Source organism: Watersipora subatra, chromosome 9 (assembly GCF_963576615.1).
Source record: "Watersipora subatra chromosome 9, tzWatSuba1.1, whole genome shotgun sequence".
Lineage (NCBI taxonomy): Eukaryota > Metazoa > Bryozoa > Gymnolaemata > Cheilostomatida > Watersiporidae > Watersipora > Watersipora subatra.
The window spans coordinates 8,513,318-8,533,917 of record NC_088716.1 but is presented as its reverse complement, the minus strand read 5'-3'; the positions used below and the strand labels follow the sequence as shown (position 1 = coordinate 8,533,917).

The 20,600-nt window shown below is 36.5% G+C and overlaps 1 protein-coding gene across 1 annotated transcript; it reads right to left on the bottom strand.

The window, feature by feature from the left end:
* Nucleotides 1–1,208: 1,208 nt before the first annotated feature.
* LOC137403755 (frizzled-4-like) lies at nt 1,209–7,739 on the bottom strand. The gene is made up of 2 exons (XM_068089783.1): nt 7,280–7,739; nt 1,209–3,316 (listed from the first exon to the last, which is right to left on the bottom strand). Exons 1-2 carry the CDS (start codon nt 7,616–7,618, stop codon nt 1,874–1,876), a joined length of 1,782 nt encoding a protein of 593 aa, XP_067945884.1. The 5' UTR covers nt 7,619–7,739; the 3' UTR covers nt 1,209–1,873.
* Nucleotides 7,740–20,600: the final 12,861 nt, after the last annotated feature.

The following is a 20,600-nucleotide window of genomic DNA, read 5'->3' as shown; positions in this document are numbered from 1 at the left end:
AAAAGTCGCTTAGATTGTGGATTTATGCCATTTCCGTGATGTGGTTAACTTGCGGATTGACTCAAATTTGTGAACCGTGTATGTCATGGAAAAATAGCAAAAATGCGGTCGCTGAAACAATAAATACTAGCCCCGCAGCAAATATCATAAAGGGAAATATAGATAAAGCAGTTTGCGACAGCCCATCGTCACCACTGAAGTGGTGCACATCGCAAAATATTGAATATTGATCGTGAAATATTGAATATTGATTGTGAAATATTGAATATTGATCGTGAAATATTGAATATTGATCGCGAAATATTGAATAAGTTTGACAGCTGCAATATTCTCCGACGTATCCGCATCGTTTCAACGATGTTATCAGTTTACGGTGCGTTTAGTTGATGACTAATTGATGAGAGGACAAACCCAACATATGACCAAGCTCAAGAACTTACTCGAAAAACCTTTCCTAGTTATGTTCCTCTGCTACGCAGATATCAGTAGATGAGAAACATAGCAGACATTCCATTAGCTTACTCTATGTATCAGCCTGCTATATCTGTCAGCAACTCATGAGCCTTGTCAATTTCATCATAAATTGAGTCTTTATATAGCTATACAGATGTACATCTTTTGGCAAACTCTCTAGTTTCGCCATCATTTTTGAGCATATTCTATCATGAAGAGTCTGGCCACTTGAACTGGTAATGCCAATGGCTTTGCATAATGGAACCAACAACTTTTTTTTATTACAATGATTTTACCTTCTCGGTCATATTAGTTATGAGAAAATAATGGCTTCAGATAGTTATATTCATGTTTGAACAAATATGAGCATATACTTCTGTTTAAACATCTTTGCTTACTAATGAGCATATGAAAAAAAAACAAATAAGCAAAGATTCATCTTTATGCAAAATAATCTGCATTCAATTGATAATAATGAATACTTGTCATAAAAAGAGTGTTATCTTTTCATTTTAGGGCAAAAACATCACCCATGTTTGATTTAAGAAATTTGCTAAAAGGAAATGCTTTGGTTTAAATTGATTAGAATCTACACCGCTGTTTTGTGAGTTGAGATAAGGGATAATTAAATCAGCAGAATTCAAATGGTTGTACTAGATTTTAATATCTCCAGCGGTAGAACGGGCATGGTTATTCCTTTATTGTTGTGTGGAACAGAGGGGGAGAGAAGTTTTGGTTAGCCACAGTGAAACCAGTTTCATATGCTGTCTGCTATTTTTATAATGACTGTTATGAAACTTTCTGGTTTCTTGATGAAACTGAATCATAAATAAACACTATCAGCAATTTATTTATAACTCTATGTACAAATAGTATAGTTTAGCACCTTTTACATATCAAAATAGTCGTTAAAAAGCTGATATACAAAGCATTAAGTTATGACAACAGAGTAACTAAAAAATATATGAAAATGAAAACCATTTTCATACAATGGAAAGTCAGCAATGACGCACTCAAGTTAGCCACTAGATCAAAGGCTATCACACTTAATAATATGAGATAATTATATTATAGCTTCATCTAGATTAGGAAGGGAGTTGTTGTCAATTAACAAGGGATTCTGGTGATTTAACAGTATGAGATAGCCAATGTCAACATTGTAATAGATAATTCTCTGCTTACACAAGGACCCCCTGCTAGTTTATCACACCATTTCACTCCTCAGCTAAACAAGAGTATTCAGCCCAAGCGTGCCAGTCTAGTCTAAACTTTCAAAGAATAAAGAAACTTCGGTAGTTTTTACCTGCTATGGTCTTTGGTTGTCCACATGGGGGTTATTAAAATATTGCCTAATGCAATAATTAAAAAAGTAAATAAAAAAATTAATTATTAAAAAGCTTATTCAAGTTTTAATCAATAGCTATAAGCTAGCTGCATCTCCGTGTGTCATATGCGTGTGGTTTAAAGACATCGTGTGAGGTTTTGCAGAAAACTTGTAATGTTGTGAGCAGCTGGTACTTTGTGTCGGAGCCGCAACTCCGAATGCAGGTTCTTTTCTATACATTCGCCTGCTTCGCGTTAGTTGGCTGTCAGAAGTCTTAGAGCAGCACTGTCGCTCACAAGATTTGAGAGTCTTGGAGCTCAGCACCCACATGCATATGCTCACGCCTATTATAAGTGACATGAAAATCTTCAGCATATGGATTTCTACTGTAGGTATGGAGTCAGTTAGTTCTTTGGCGCTAGACACAGCCGACATGCATCGCCATGCATCTATGTTGATGAACTCATGAACATGTGCTCCAAGAATGCAGACGGCAGGTACTGTGTACAAAATAGCAAATATGCCGATTTTAGCCATTAACTTTTCAAGCTTGCGTATGTTTATATTGTCTACTTGTGTCTTGAGGTTTGGTCGAATTTGGAGTAAAGAAATGAATCCGGCGAGAAGAAATATTTCCCCGAGAAGAAGGAGGAAGCACATGGGTATAATGATATAGACTAAGAGGGACCACTTGTCATGGTTGCCGACATAGCACATTCCAGTAAGCTCATTGCTGTCAACAGCGCCTGTTACCAAAATGGCAATAGTGAGCACGGCTGGTACCGCCCAGGCGAAGAGATGAAAATAGCAAGAGATGGAGCTGATGGCTTCTAATCCCCATTTCCTACTCGCTGCTAAGTACCAAGACAGAGTCAGTATCATCCACCATATATGACTAGCTATACCAAAGTAATACTGGATAAGGAAGATTATGATGCAGAGCGTCGACTCCATGCCGCTGACTATCATAAGCGATGCCTCAGCCTCGTCCGATTTACATATTATTCCTTGAGCTGGGATGAACAGCGGAATGAAATGGGCTAAGGCATACATGAAATAGCAGAATGCCATAAATATGATTGGACGAGTTGGATAACGAAATCGTGTCGGATCAATGCAAAAGGTTACGATGGTAAAAAGTGTTGACGCAATGCATAGTGATGCCCAGATGGTCATCCAAGCATACGCAAAGTTCTTGTGTTCCTTACTGAACAGAACATCATCACAAATTGGAACGCAGTCTTTACAACTCGAATCACACAGATCTGTACAGGACGAGTTGTCGTATCGGACGTACTTGGGTGGGCAACCAGGTGTAGTGTACGGTGTAGAAGGAGGAAGATATGGTAGCGGTGTGTGAAAAGTTGGTGGATCGGGCTCTGGCTGCTCTGGCTTAACTACTTGGCTAGGTGGCGTTACCCATCCATCTTTAGGAGCCATGCAGAGCTGTTTCTTCCCATTTGACACTGGAAGGCGACTGCAGTTGAGTGGCCAGGGAAGGTTAAAATGGGAGATCACTGGCTCGCAATCAGACTTGACCTACGCGAAAGAACAAATTGTGATTAACCTAGATATCTTATCGATGAGCATACGGTTAGCAACAAAAAGTCTAACCCAAAGCCTCATTAATAATAAAATTTGCATGAGTTTGACAACTTCACATGTAGGAGAACACGCATTAGCATTCCCGAATGAGAGCACAGCAATTACTAATCTAATGGTAGTATTTAGAACTCGGCCAATGAAAGATTGAATAAAAAACTGAATGAGGATGTCAAGCAAAAAAGGAGGGAGGAAAAGCTACGATAGTGGTTCAGAAAAGAAACTAACCAAAGAATACAAGTGGCATGATTGACTTGTTCAGACTACAAACGCCAGGGTACTAATTATAAGCCTCCTGTTTTGGTTTTCAGAAGCTGTTTTACAGATGGACTATTAAAATTAATTCTAATCTCATTAGTGACAAGATATTAGCAGGAAAGTTAAATTAGTCCAATCGATGACAAGGCAGTGAAGGCACAAGCAATCACACATAAAAATAGGAGTATCATGATAGTTTTGAGGTCACGAAAGATTGCTATTCACAAAGGCAGCGGAAAGACCAAATTTGAAAAGAGTTGCTGAAGGATAATGCTTGTGAAATCTGACATACTTTGATTGACTGATAGTGGCTGAAAGCTGCCTTGAACAGTTGAACTGGCTATATACAAAGAACAGAGATATCTCAGCTCCAATGTGTCTATGCTTGATCTGATACTAACTTAATCAGACTTCGCACAATTACCTGAGTATGTTCTTTAGATTGACACCCAGTCATGAATTCAACGAGGTTTTTGTTCCAGCTTATTTTCAATTATTGAACTTGGTAGTTGGGTTCATTCTTCACTATTGTTTAAAAACTTTGAATGGATGGAGAGCAAGGTGAACAGGAGCATTCAGGTTAATGTCAACAAGCGCTAAATTGGCTAAACACACGCAGTCGCCATTTAACATGACTATAGTAAAAGAAAAGCCATTGTCTACCTACTTCTTACACGCAATTAGCTGTCAACCTCTCATCAAGCAATCACTCAGCAATTATTTCGAAGCCTGTTCTCCCGTTTGACAAAGTCATTTTAGATATTAGCCGTCATCCGACCTTGCTCTTTTACCAAAATAACAAAATGAAGTTTTCTGGAATTACAACTATTCGGCTTTTTTTGGGAGAACTTTCCAAAATTCTCAGCCTCCTTTGTATAAGTTTAGAGATATTTTTACAATTTCTCCAAGCAAGTTGAAGCCTTTTTTTTTTGAGCTAGATTAAAATGCTACGGTACCACAAAATACCGATTACCAATCATATAGTTGCGATTTATGTAAAAGCCAGTAACAAAACAATAAATGGTATATTGGTAAAATGGTATTTTACACCTCTCACACTATCACAAGTGATAAAGACAGCACTTGCTGACTCCGATGTGCAAACACTAAGTGCCAGAGCTATCAGTGATTATTGGCTGGAGTTAAGATATTACTAGACTTGACAACCATTTTAAATAGACTATTGTTAAGACAGCATAGGAAATAGACGCTCTTTATATTAGGCTGTGGTTGACTAGGGCTACTAACTCGAGAATGTATTTTCTGAGTATAAAAACAGTGTAGATTGATGAGCCATTCTCGCTATTGTATTTGTAAAAGACATGACCTCACTTGACCTCTCTAGTAGAAAGCCTAATGATACTACCAAAAGCTTTTCTGGATTTGGAGCCGATTGGAGTATATCATGTGCCATGAAAATTCTATCAGAATGATCATAATGTCTGATGTTAATGGCGAGGAATTAATGAAATCCGCTACGGGTGATTTATGTTGCTTATAAATTAGCAATAGTTCTAATATGGTTATAATAGGAAGGCACTCGTAGCCAGCTAACCAGAAAGCTAATCAGTTTTTCGTACATCTTTTGGTGCCCTGTATCCACTTGTTAGGATCTAAATATAAAAAAAGACACTGATAAGCTTTTTCACCTTACATTATCAGTTTTTTAAAGAAGAACACAGAAAATCTTAGTAGATCCCATCAGAAAGCATCAATATTTTTCTATCACTAGAGGTAGTTTATGATGCTTGAGGTGATCTGACTGCCAGGATGTTTCAAATTAAAACCAACAAAATTCATCACGAATAAAACGCTCAGAAAAGAAATATGTGCAGAAGGACGTCACTAGTTGTTATCATTGCGATAGTTGATATCGGTTATTGTGTCAAGTTACAGCGTTATGCATTGCTATTCGGTCGGCGTCTTTGCAACTATAGACGTCATAATCACACTTTCTCTTGGTCTGAGCATTTTAACCATGATCAAGTTTGTAGATTTTAATCTTAAAACATCCTGGCAGTCAGATCACCTCAAACATCTAAAACAATCGCCAATGATAGAAAGATATCGATACTTTCTGACAAAATCTACTAAAATTCTGCGTAAGGTCATCTTTACGGTTTGACCCCAACTCTCTTCTCTTATTGGGATCCCAACAGCTTTAGAGCAGGACTTAAACAAATTATGGCTTCCACGAAAGTTGAATAGGCTGTGATGAGAGTTGAATAGGCTGTGATGAGAGTCACACGAAAATGAGCATCAGCTATTCGTGATCTGGCTATGTAGCATTTTGGAAACTATTTAGTGAAATTAACTTAAGTTTAAGAAAAGTTCAGTTTAAACACAACAAGGGGTATTGTTTAGGCTTGAGAACTTGCCAAACATGGTTTTTCATGCACTAATCTGATCTCTCCTAAAGTTAACTGTTTTAATCAAAAACAGCTTTGACAAATTCTACTGTCTTTTGTAAAATGTTCTTACACCTAGAAAGAATCTATTGAAACAGATGACAGGAAAAGGGAGGAGAAGGGGTGGGTTCATTTACGCAGACATGCTAATCCATTGATAAAACGGTTTTCAATTAGTGATTGAGGGCTACTTCAAGTCTGCAATATTAGAAGTCACTCATAAATCTTACTAGGTTGTCTGTTGTTGTTTGTTTGTATATTCTAGTCAATCTGAGGGTCACTTTATGCGGTAAACAAGGACGATAATTTGCTATAGCTCATGACTGATAGTAACAACACGCTACGCTATGGAGTATGTCTATTATGACCACCAATTCAAGGATATTCTTTACGGCATCAAATAACTTACAGCCTTTTCAACAGAAATACCTTGCGGGTCTGAAGGTTTGTTCTACCTTAACTGTAAAAACCTAACCTTACACCACAGGTTTTAACCTCAGTCCTATTCAACTAAAAATACTGGTACAGCTGTGGTCCAACTGGTCACTCATTTTGTAATTCTTGTTTTGATATCAACGATTTAATGAGCAAAACAGTGCCGAAAAGTTATCACAATGTCATAAACAAGCTGGTGTGAACCCAAAGCAGTGAAAAATTCATGACTGCAATTTAGGCTAAATTTAGAGTTGTGAGCCACACTTCTGGACTGACATAACTCGTGTTTGTCTGCAAAGTTCAGAGCAGTGAAGATCAGCCCTGCGCTACATTTACTGTCTTGTGTCAGTTGAAATTGTTGGAAGGATAACAGGTAGCTGAGAAGTGACACTAGATAGCAGGTAGTTGAGAAATGACACTAGAGATAGATGCAATTTCACGCTGGAAATCTCACCTATGCTCAATTATGCAAAACCCTGCGTCATATAAAACCAAATTGTGAATATGATCTGCAGGTACTTGAGGAAATGGGCAAGCAGTCAATAATTCTCCTATAGCTATTACAAATTGTAGCTTTTCTTTGTCGAAATCTAACCTTTCCATCTGAAATCGTTGCTAACTAATTTCTTGTTATTTGCTAAGGACTTCCTATAAATTCAACACTCGTATTCTCGTGAACAAAAAGTCTACCGAAAAGGCGAACCTGACACTTTGAACATTATAGTAAGCTTTAACTAGCTTGTGACAGCTGAAACTTCAAACAACCGTACTGGCGACTTGACAGAATATTGTTACTGACCTGCAAGCACATACTCTGGCAAACATTTATGACGAGTGGCCCATCCATCTGATCAGTGCACATGGGCACAAAAAGGCTGCAGAGAAAAAAATTGATATGCTGTGAGCAGTTCAAGAGATTAACAAGCTGAGAATAAAGTCTCAACTGGGTGATTGCCTCCTCTTGTGTGCGATGTCCGAGATAGTTAGGCATTCCTGTCATATTATATCGCAATATTGACTGCGGACACATGTCGATACGAATCGGTTCACATTGTTCAGTATCCTCGAGGTAGCAACAAGTCTGTCGGAGTAAGCCGAGCAGAAGTAATGATAGAAGAAGTTTTGAAATAATATCCATAGTGTAACGGCGATTTGCTAAACTGATTGATAATAAGTTTGCATAGCACTTGACTACCTCTAATAGAGCACTTGACTACCTCTCATGGAGCACTTGAGCACTGCCAACTGCATCTATCACAGCCCACTCGTCAATGCTACTCATGTGCTATAGCTCGCCATCTGTATCATAGCGTGCAATCTACAAGCCGTTATGATTGGTTTATTGCTTAGCCTCGGATTTATCTTGCTCAATAGGTTGGGATGGTTGGCGTGGCGCACTCGATGCAGGCTAGATGAGATAGCTAAAATAATATTTGTTGTCAGCCCTCCGTTTAATGGATATTGCCAACTGTCTGAAGAGGGATAATAGAATGAGGGTATTTGTTACCGCTCAGCGTAATTGCAAAGTTGAGTAGTATTATGTATCGCACTTCAAAGGCTTGCTAATTGGAAATAAGTGAAACGAACGCGATACAGATGTCGATACCGCATGGATAATATCTCTAGCAATGAATTCATATTAGCTTTTGTACTGGTTTCTTTATTTTGGGATGAGTTTTTAGTTTCATAATACTGAAAAACAGACAACCTGCACAAATTGCATGTGTAGACCACAGTCTGTTAGAGATGAGTTGTCATGTTATTGAAGTCACAAGAAGAGGCTGTTATGCTCTCAACAAAGTAAATGCACATTTTGAGTTTCGCCTGCTCAATATTTCTATCTTGTTGCTACAAGCTTATGTCTAGGAATTCAGATTTCTGTTTTTGCCAATTTAAGTTAATTGATGATTGTCACGTTTCCACATTGTTTTGTGTGGAAAATTCCCAAGTTGGACCTATCATCGTATTCATAGATTTGGCTCGACAAGACATCTGGAAAGCAATGAGGACAAAGGCATTGCCAGAAAGCGACTGCAATCATGCAAGTACCTCTATGTTATCTTAGCCCACGGCCCCTCCCAACCAGTCTACCATTTGGAACCAAAACAAACATCCATCATTCAGATTATCTTGGAGCTTGGAACTTCACCAGGCCCTTAGCCACACGAATAACGACGGGAATTCATGCAATTATAATACAGCAAAGCTTTGGGTATGTTGTGGCTTAGAGTATGTCGGGCAACAATAGATAATCCTAGATTAGTAGTTAATCTAGGATTAGTACTAAATGAACCTGAAGAGGTCCCAGAACATGTCTATTGTTAGGATTACAAGCTTGTTTCTTATGTGAACAGCTTGACGCTACAGAGTGATGCGTACTTGTATAGTTTCTTTCTTGTAGTCGGTTAGTTTTTACTGGTACCATAGTGTCAAAAAGAGATACTGAAAACACAAATACGTAGGCCTATCTACAAAAGTGATACAGTAAAGTTTACGATAAAAAGATTTATGGAAAAAAGGTATATAGCCGTAAAGGTCCAAACACACTAGGCAATTTTATCGTGAGCGTCATGAGGGCGGAGATATCGCTGGCGTGTGCATAAACACACTTGAGCAATTCACTAGCAAACTATATAATGGGCACGCTCACAAACTGCCAATAAAATTCCGTATCATTAGTTTCTTCGGAGTTGTTAAGAAATTTAGGTAAGTAAATATGGTGCAGTCTAGGCAACAACGTAAACAACTTCCGCATATGTTATTAAACCTATCTCACTTTCACAGATTGTACACTGCCTACACTACAATAAGACATAAGAAAAACCGATTATTGTATTTTTAACTATAATATTTTCACGATTTTTATACATATTTTATTTTGTAGTGGTTTTTATATTTAATATATTAAATATTTACCGTTCTCAAGATGGTCAACCTGCGCAATGATTGACTCCAAATGTTGGTTTTCAACTCAGATTTTTTGTAATTTTTGTTTGTTATGGTGTACAGGACTGGGAGTGCTATTATTAAATTTATGAACGATTCCGTGTTCGTTCTGAAAATGTTTCAATCGTAACAAAATAGCAAATTGTGGCTGCTGTACATTGTGGAACATCAATAAGAAATACTTACCCGCCGTAAAACTGCATTCTGGTGAAAACCAACCAATCGAAATGCATATCGCTAGCGATAAAGTTGTGTAGAGAAAGTCTAGCGTTATCGCTCTGCACGAACACGCTGAGTGAATTCTAGCGCAGATTAGAGCCACGCAGCGCAATATCGCTCTAAATATCGCCTAGCGTGATTTCACCTTAAGAGAGTTGAGAATGAGGTTAAGACAAGGTAAGGAATTATGAACAACGAAACTAGTCGCATCAAATATCACTCATTTTAAAGACTTCTACAAAAGCTGTCCTCTAATTTTCATCCGCAAATAAGTATTCCTTCTGGTCCTTTATTACAGAACCAGAGGAGTAGTATTACATAAGACTCCTTGACTTTGAAATGAAAACACAAAGAGAGGTCAAGTTATTTGTTTAGGTATTTAGGTTCTATCAAGACTACACTATAAACAGCTACATGTTTGAATGTGCCAACACTTCTAGCTCAAAGTTTTATGTTGCATACTGCCAGCATTTGAATGAAGTGGAATGACTTACTTTCTAGTTTTACCACGAGGTACGTGATTTGAGCAAACATGATATGATCAGTTTTCATTTGTGTACCTCTCAAAAATATAGGTAGATGCAGTAGATTTTGCCTTGGTTAGAGTAATGAGTTCAGTTCTAGCAAACAGTGCCAATGCGTCAGCAGAAGTTGAGGCCGAAAACCTTTATAACCCTGTTAGCGTTTTTAGGCTACTGAATGTTTGTCCTATAACAAGCTTGATCGATGTAGCCTATGCTAAAATAGTTTCATAGACTCATTTGGGTATCTTAGAGTTACAGTTACTTCTAGGAAATAACTCTATGTTTATGAATACGCCCAGACCTGAACAAATGCTATCGCAAACCCCATTCCACGCTAAATATTTTTTCAACATCGTTTGGCATAGAGAACCCGAAAGTGCCCGAAAGACACTAGACAATGTTCCTTGGAGATGATAGTATCCACTGGATAAGGTAAACATAATGATGCAAACTCTGGCTCGCAGGCTATAGCCTGCTATAGTTTGTACCATTATTAACTCAAGACACCTTGAGTTAATAATGGTAACCCATGAAGGCTGCGTCAAGACTGAATTTCATTTATGCAAAACTATTTAAAATTACCCTTCATTTTCTTTAACCAAATTTAAAAACAATTTTTTCTGTTAAAAAGACACAAAATACTATTCATAATATTGTCAAATATTCTATCATAATTGGTGACAGAAAGCGCTGATATATTATTTGCTCTTCGACTTAAATTACAAAATATCAGCTAGGACTCTGATGCCTAAAAGGAAATAGAAAGTGACTGACAATTATGTCAAGGGGACTTTATTTAATTCAAATAAGTTATCTCAATGACCAACTTCATTAGCATTCTTGGCATGAGCTTTCTTACATTCTGCAAGAGTTATCTTCTTCTCCTTTTAGCATTATGACCACCGAAACATTTTAGTCGTGTGAACAAACACTGAACATTTGCCGGTTGGTTTGGTTTTCTTTTGTACTTGGACTACTGATTACAGAATCTAACACCAAACATCTGCTGATATGATCTGGTAGGTCAGCTAAGTACAAAGACCCTTCCTCTCGAGCAATAACCTTTCTTTGTGGCCGGATCTGATTGGCTAAAAGTTTATCTGAAGCTTACGTGTGGTTGGCCAAGGCGAGCGTATTTGCTTGTACTCTGATGTATTACCGTGTTTCTATGATGGTTAATTCGCAAGATAGAAACGACAAAATCTGCATTTTGTTACACATTTTTGCCGATTGTTTCATACCTGCAAAAGATGAAAGCAGCACTTGCGAATAGCGCACATGAAATGCAGCACGAACTATATTTTTTAAACATTTTCCTACCCTCCAAACATTTTTCTTTTGATTTGAGCAGATTCGAGTGTGTCACTATGACCTTAGGCAAAAAATCATATCAATTTTAACAAAGCGCCTGTGTTAATCCACAACACTCGAATCACTATTGAAACCTTTAAAGTGCGGTTGGTAACTCAGCGTGCGCACAACCCCAAATCTGCATCATGGAAATAGCGATTATGAAAAATTTAAATTCTGCAATGCTCAGTGTTGTCATGGAAATTAATGGCTGCGCACACATAGGTGCCTAAAGCTAGTCGATTTGTTTTAAAAAGCTTGTTGGCATTGGCCGTTTTTACTGATTCCTGAAAAATCCATCATTAGTTTAAAATTTGCCTTGGGATAGGCTACCTGTTGAACTAGGCTAAAGGCTGCTTCACACTATAAAGCCGTATCTCGGCGTTGATGTCACAATACTTCGGTGATTGTCAATGATATCGATGTTCACGCTATCACAAACCTATCTCTTTTGCATCAGGAAAATACTTCTTGATGTAGTGTTGTCATTTCTCTTTTTAAATTTTTGCGAAGAAACCTCTTTGTGTTCACATGCTGGAATTAAATACTAGTCTCGCAGCGACTATCATAAATGGATATGAATAAATCACGCTATCCGCGACCACAAATTAATATCGCTGAAATAGCTCACATTTAAAAGGCGGTTTAGATGATCGGCGAAATATCGGCAAAGTTTGACAGCCTCAAACATTCTCGATGTATTGTTGCTTTGTCGATGCCATCGGTGCACAGTTTACATAATCGACGATGAACGCCGAAAGGAAAATGCTGACAAACTTTGATGTACTGTAAATCAGCCTTTGACAAGCTTGACAAGCCTTGCATTGATGCAGACCAGTAAACCGTCTGGCTGCACCTCAAAAACAGACTAACAAACCTGAGCCTAGAATCTTACAGCTGAGCAGCAAACGAATTGGCTCAAAGATCATATTGATGGATAACATAGAACAGTGAAGATCAAAGGGAGGCTCTCGCTTGTAAAGTATTTTATTACAAGAGGCTAGGTTGGAGCTAGTAGAGGGCTATAATTACCTGCTAGCCATCTCATGTTCAGCATCTGTTCTCATCGCTGCTATCAATTAGCTGCCTGTCCTCTTTTATCCTTTCAACAAAGAATTCAACCTCTTCTCTGCTTTTCATATCATGACTGTCCATTCACAGCTGCGCCGGAGACCGCAGCTGTGAATGAGCTCTACTACATGTTGTGCTATCGCCTTCGCTTAACTCTATGTTGATTTTAAATTTTGAGCTAGAACTTTTATGATACTTTTTAGTTGGTACAACACACTTTGTATTCATCATAGTACTTTGCAGTATTTGGCATACCAGCTTTTGTCCTACACAGTTTTGGCTAGCTTTCAGGTTGCTACGTGCCGCATGGCATTGATCAGTATTCTCAAAATGGTTTTAATATCTGTCAATGTCATTAAACAATTTGACAAACGATTCATTTTGACCCGCTCTTGTTATAAATTTAAACATGGAAAGACAACCCCGAAGTATCTGTTTATGCATCGATATTTGAGGCCAATAAGTGAGACAGTTACAGCTCGGTACTATATGAATAAACTAAGTGATCTAAGTGTTGCATTTAAAGATTAGAACCGACCGCTGCGTGCAAAATAAACTAGATCCTTTTGTGGGAGAACTAAAACTCTCATATACATGTACATGATACGAAATAAGCAAATAAAGAGTGCTTTTTGTGACCAGATCTGTAAAGAATTCCATCTATTACCATTAGAAAATTAAATGTCTAAAATCTAGCCTAAATAAACATTCAAAAAACATAATTTTAACTTTTTGGTTTACAAAAAAGAGAAAAAAAGGAGAATCAATTTAATATATAATTTATGGCTATTGACTAAATTTACAATAAGTAACAATGTTGTAAATGAGAATTTAGTTTTTCAACAAAGGGTCCAGCGTATTTTGCACACAGCTGTCACATCTCTTTATAGCCAAATGAATGACTTTCAGCATAAATGCAGGAGGGTAAAACTCCCGATAACCACACAGGATCTGCATTCATAAGCCATTTTAAAACAATTTTGTTGTTTTTGCTGGTCATAAAGGTTGAACAGTTTATATATGTATAAATAGTGTATGTAATCACTAAATATTATAGATTTAGATAAATTAAACCATAAATACCATCAAATAATTGAAATGTTAAGCGGTAAACATGCGCACAGACTAAAACACAGATGTAATGTTCTTGGACTGTAACCCTGTTCATTTTTTTCTTGTAGATTAATCCTTCTTAATTATAGAATAAATAGATAAAATGTAATATACATAGACATGTATATGTATGCAAAAGAATGAAAAAACACTAAGTATAGATATGACGTTTTTAGTTACTAAATTTTGCTGCCTCTCGCTCTGATGTCTAAACATATAATAAAACTAAATGAATGTCCGGCGTTGCACGGTAATAAAAATCTTTTGCACAGAAAATTAATTTTTAATCAACATATACAGCATTTAGCGTTCTAACTTTCAAATGAAGGTGTTTTGTTTCTGTGTGTGCTATAAGTGTAATTAAGTGTATGCTATATATACATGTATTTATAGTCTTCTGGGGAAGCCTGAGCACATATTATTTTAGTACACTGGCAGTATAGTGGGCCATTAAAGATTGGCGGCTGTAATAAGTTATGCATGTCTAAAATTGCTCTGGAGCAAAGTGATCGATTGGAGTATTAGTTAATATGCCTGTTTCCAAAATGGGTGTTTTTAAGTTCAATTCCAGTGAAAAGCGGTTTTTCATTCCCATAACGTTACCGCTATAACTGAACATATGGTGAAGCAGCACACCAACAAACAGTTAGAATTATACATATAAAAAATAAAGCGTTGTAAAACTGTTGAACAATATCAATAATTATTTGAGAATTCTTATAGAGTCTAAAAGCATTTGAAAAATCTTTGTTTAGTACAAAGGTGTGTTCAAATTCTTAGTATGATCTGCCATCACTAGTTTATAACCTGAAAAGGAATACTTGTTGCAAGTAGTGATAACGTGTTCCAGCTAGAGCAATATAACGCAACGACACTTACAAAGTCTGATTTTCAATGTGATAAGTAGTTTTACTTAGCTGTAGGTTTTATTGAACTTTAAACAATTTTAATTACAACATATTTTTGATATCGTGTAAAATCTAAGACAGTTTTAAATTGTCTGCTTTTTGTAACACGGGTAAAACAACTCCTATTAGAAAAAAGAGCTCTGTTTATCCCAATTCAATAATAATATCCCCTCTCAGTGCTATACCTAATGCTGAAGAAAAACTTGTTAAAAACTAAACTGTAAACTTGAGTTTCAATGTGATTCCTACATTAAGCACGAAAAATCCTCTGACTGCTTCAAACAACGCTTGAAACTGTTAACACTGTTAACATGGTGAACAATTTTAACACAGCACGGTTAACACTGTCAACACGGTGAACACTTTTAACATGGTGAAAACTTTTAACACTGTTAAAAATGTTCAATGAATTTTAAACACAGTTTGAAATTGTTTAAAACAGAGTTTCAAACCATTGGCAAGCTTCATAGAGGGATCCATCTAAGTGCTTGCTGAAGTCAGAGTATATTTTGAAAAGAGCTCTGTGTATCCCAGTTTAGCAGCAGCAGACTGATGGCAGCGATGCTAATCATAGAATAATAGAAGTAATCATTGTAAAGACTAACTATGCTGTCTATCATATATAGACTAACTATGCTGACCCAAGCAGTCTGTAATTGACAGCACTGCAGTTTGTAAAATAGACGTGATTTATTATCCTTTTGATGTCTCATTTTTTCTCTCTTTTCACTTTCTATTCCTTGATGTAAAGTTCATTTGAAGGTCTCATTAAAATGAGCGATTGCCATGATACTGGCCATTTTTCAGTGAGTACAGATTTTAGCATATAATATGACAGACATGATCATTTTCGCTGAATAAATATGCACTCGGGACTTCTGATTGGTTCAAGTAAAAGATTAAACCAACTGTAATTAATAACTTTGACGGTTCGGGAAAATCAGTAGATAATTTAACTCTTCAAAGTCGTAATTAATTAAAAAAGAATTTCCAAAGTCGACATGGTCATATATAATCTTTCATAATATGAGAAATAATTGGTGCATTTTTAAACTAAAAATTGAATCTTATTTAATACCAACTATTCTTTTTAATAATATTCAAATTAACTAACCTTACTAAATTTTTCTATTAAATAAAAGTGGAAAAAAATTGTTTAGAGAAATATTTTAACAATCTCGCTTAATTAAAATGCAATAGATTACTTATTTGTCATAAAAAAATAATGTTGCACATGTTTTGTGATTTTTCATGTTTCTCATTTTGATGATAGTGATCGCTGAAACCTTGTCATCATAGTAGCTTTAGTATTTTGCGCTACAGAGAAGATGTTTCTATCAAGCACAAAGAGTTATGAGTAGGAATGTAGAAGTCATGTGATCAATGCTCTTTTGTATTCCATGAAGCTTAGAGTGGAAGATTCTTTAAAAGTTTATACAGTATAAATAATAACGACATAATAATAACGACAATAATAATGACCTGAACCTAATACTTACTGAGAACTTTCCGAAACTAAAAACGCCTGTACAGAACTATAATAATAATAATAGTATATTATTAATAATATACTATTATTAATAATATACTATAATAGTAACTGGATAATAGTAACTTGCCAGTCAGATCGGTTGACCAAAGACTTTGCTAAAATGGTTTTGATTAGTTGCAGCATAATCAGAAGCTCTTGGAGATTTCACATAAGAAAAATCCTGCTGACGGTGTTATCGTTTCATAGCAATAAAAAAATTTAAACGGGATACTTGGCTCTGGTAGTTTAATCTTCGTTTCGATTGCCGATTTTGGAAAACTAATAAACCAGTTAGTTTGCTGATATAAGATTTCAAAAAGCTGCCAACTTTAAAGAGTTAAACGAGTCGCTAACCTTAAAACAAAAGTTAAACTTAACTCTTTTAAAACTTAAAAGAGTTAAACAAGAGTAAGGCTGCTTTACGACAAACTCAAAAACTATTGAATTAAATATATATACTGGCAACTTTATGCTTTTAGCTATAGTTTTAATTCATACAACTCTACTTTTCTATTGCAATTTATCAAATATATTATTATTTACTTTTTCTTAGTTAGCCAAACAGAAAAATAAAATTAAAAAACCAAGACTCACCTTTTTGGTTTTTAGGTCTGAACCAGCAGTATGAGCAAAAAATGAATTTATTATTATTATATTTATTATTTTCAAATTTATAGTTAAAGTGGTTGTCATAGTAACAGTCGCGGAAACATTTGGTGTTCACTGTTGGTTTAAATTGATCACGACAACTGTTTCTGCAAGTAAAGTAATATATATTTAGGTAATAGTTATGACTCACACTTAAGTAGTGATAAATACTAACATACCTCTATGAGTTATTTTCAGTTAACATAAGATTATATCTCCAACAAAGCCTAGGATGAAGTAAAAAATTAGTTTTGTCTTGTCGGGTACGACTCATTTCACTTCAGTCAATGATAACATCTGCCATATTCTGGGTAAGCCTGAACATCGTTACTTTGTCGCAAACGAGTAACCAATAGCCTAGACCAATAGCATACTTTTTTAACTTCATTCAATAGGAAAGCAAGAAAAGCTGTAACTGCCCAATCGTATTGAACCTCTCATCCAAATACATGTATTTTATTGCCTAATAGTCATGAAACATTAACAGATTCATCCTTTCAGCACAAATCAATCTCATAACAAAGTTTCATTGAACATACATGTATGTCCTCATGTGAACTAGGCATTATTCTTATGCTATACAAACTCAAACATTAGCTACTGAGACTATGTAAAGTGGGTAAAAGAGATTGTCGCAGCGTGGAGATACTGATCAGTATTGAGAGTTCAAGTAAATCTCTTGCTATAAACAGGTTTTGAAGCTGCATACCCTAGGACACTTTTATTTTGCTAGTATTTAGTTTCGTGAGTAGCACACAGAGTAAGATTTCGCTGCAACTTAATTTCGCGACTCTGATGAGTGCGAAAATAGAGTGATGTGAAAATAAATACAGTGGAACAAACAGATTAGATTCCTCAGGTCCAGTTCGTTAGTAAAATTTTTTTTTTTCGATTTGGGACTAGTTTGTATTTGTAAATCACAGGTAGAAATGTGTAGGCAAGATCCATAATTCGATTTGATCGCTTGCTGCCATTTGTTTCTTGCACTATCAAAGACGTCTAGGTCCCTCTATATTACAATTTTATTATGAATATCAATGAACAAAGCTATTTAATTTACCGTGTTCGCTCGTTCGTTATGATAGTTTAGTTTCGCTCATGAAATTTCTGCGAGAGGATGACTCCACAAAAACGCGAAAGTTAGATGACGGGAATACATAAGTGTCCTAGGGTATGTGAACAATCTCTTGAAGAAGGCATATGATGTATGATTTGCCTGCCGCCAGCAGAGGCTGTGCGGGTGTTTTATAGCGATGTTGCAGGCACATTACCTCTGTGATCTTGGCTGGAAATGTTTGAGTCCGATGGAGACATAGAGACATGCACAGTTGCAGAGTGCATTTAGAGGTTGAATGCCATTCCTGGCACCACTGGTGGCCTTTCTGGGAATTGAAACACAAGCTGCCGTTTCGAGGCCAGGCTAAGAGTTAATTCCACGGCTGCCCTATGAATTATGATTTCAGACTAAAGCCACAAATACTTCACAACTTGGACTTTCCTATCAATTACAGTAAAATAGAAACAACATTAAGCTAGTGGAGGCTGCACTGACAGCGACTAACAATATTGATTATTTCAAAGGTACTGAGCATTAGCCTTTGTTCCTTCAATAATGACAGGCCTCTGTGAGTACAAATTCCTAAGTTTGCTCGCCTAACAGAAGACTATGAGCTGCACTCATCTCGTAAGGATTTGCTATTGTTGGAGCATTCTATTCTATAGCGAGGTAGAGAAGAGAGTTTCTCTCTTTGTATCTTCTTCCCTAGTAACTTCTATTCATCAGACAGCTTCAAGGTAAGACACTCAAGTATATATTTACAAGTAGAAGTGAGTCTAGTAAGTTATGTACTAGCAACCTGTTTACTTGCTGGTTCTTTGTCAGTTCTCTGTGTTGCATGTACCGTTTCACTCACGAGTACTGTGTGCGTTGCTAAAAATGCTGGCGAAAAGAGGGAGATATAAAGGTCTACGTTGGACTTTCTTTTTGCCTGCTAGTAGCTTTTAAAAGTTCTGTACTGTTGGAAGAGGTGAGTATTTTGAGTGACAAAAAATTTAGTTTTGAGGAATTTGAGGTCCATTTTCTGTTCAGAGCATTTGCAAAAGTCAATGAGACCGTGTGATTTTTTATAATCCCATATCTCATTCTCCGCACCACCACTTTTCACAATGCACGTAGTGCCCGTAGTTTTACCCTAAAAGTGTTATAGCTTTAAAGAGTTTGAGTTACATTCGCAAGGTTAATCTTTGCAAACTTAAAGTTTTCTTCATGGCAGCAATATTGATCTTTCCTTAAACAATGCATTTCTAGAGATGCCATTTAGTACATTTTTAAACTCGCATGTTTTAAAGGACATTATAAGCTTGCTGTAGGCCAGGCATGCTTATATCGCAATCGATATGGGAACCAGGCTTATATAAGCCTGGTTCCCATATCGATTGCGATACTCCGGTGGTAACTTGTGTAGCAAAACGTTTGCGACGCTAGGCTCGGCGGCATATGTTCACATATAAGCTGCATCGCTAAACATAATCGCATTATCAAATAAAATGTTTGCTAGTCATGCTGTTTCTATAATGGTGACCTTCACTCGTACAGTGCATTTCGGGAAGGTTTTGCCTGCGGCCTTCTGCAAAATTTGAACAGCGCTAAACTATTGCGATGCCGCCGGCAACTACCGGTAGTCCTCGGCGGTACCCGTCGCGTAGGTTCCCATTTCACCGCTAATAGCCTGCGGTGCTGTCGCTGGTGCTTTGCGACGTATATGGGAACCAGGCTAAGGGTGGGCCGCTGTTCAAACACTCAGATCAAGCGAAAGAACGATTATGACATCTATAGTTGCAAAGAGACCAACAAACAGAGACGCCTAATGCTGCAACTTGAATGGACTTGCCTATATCAACTATAGCAATGATAGCAACTAGGGACATCATTTTGCACTGATTTTTCCTTTGAGTGTTTTAACAGCTTATGATGTAAAAATGGAAAACATAACAACACCTTATTGAAAAAGTTAGAATTGTGCTCTAGGAGAAAAAATCCAAATATAGTGAGGTCTGGCTTTTTTAATTTTTTATCTTCACTAGTAGCTGAAATTACTCCCACCAGATAAACTTGAAATAGTGTCAGCAAATCATTAAAAATTTGAAACATTTCTCCATGAGTTGCTACTTAACGTCAGTAAGGTTGTTTGCAGCTGTAGTTGTTTTCAATCCAAATAGAGCTACTATTACAGGTGTCACAGCACCTGCCACTGTTCTTGTTTGGCTATAAACCAGTCGACAGCTGATTCAAATTCTGTTAATTGAATTGTAATTCTAAGTTTTTACTTTTAACAACAACTCCTTTAGGGCTCACTCAAGTTTATTTTAACCAAAAATATCATTTAAACCCATAAATCTAAACCTTTTTAAACATAAATCAGATTATTAGCATATTAATTTTAACTGAAATGACACCATATTATATAACTAAGCGCGTTTTGACATTCGACTTATCTGACATGACGACTACTAATTGTCTAGAAAGTTTGCAAGACTATCTCAAAAGGTAAACAAGACTAGCTCTGTTCAAACAAAGAATTAAATATTAGAGCAATAAATGAAATGCTATGAATACAAGACAATCAATAGTGGCACGCGCTGAGTCATTGGTTGTTAATGCAGCCGTTGACTTACTTGTATTCAACTAGATTTCTAATTCTGCGGCAAATATTTATCATCAACTCTGGTCTGCGGATATACATTTGAGTACGTTCATACAGGAGTCCAAGCAGACTTTGAAAATAAATATTAGTATTGTTTGTAAGCCTG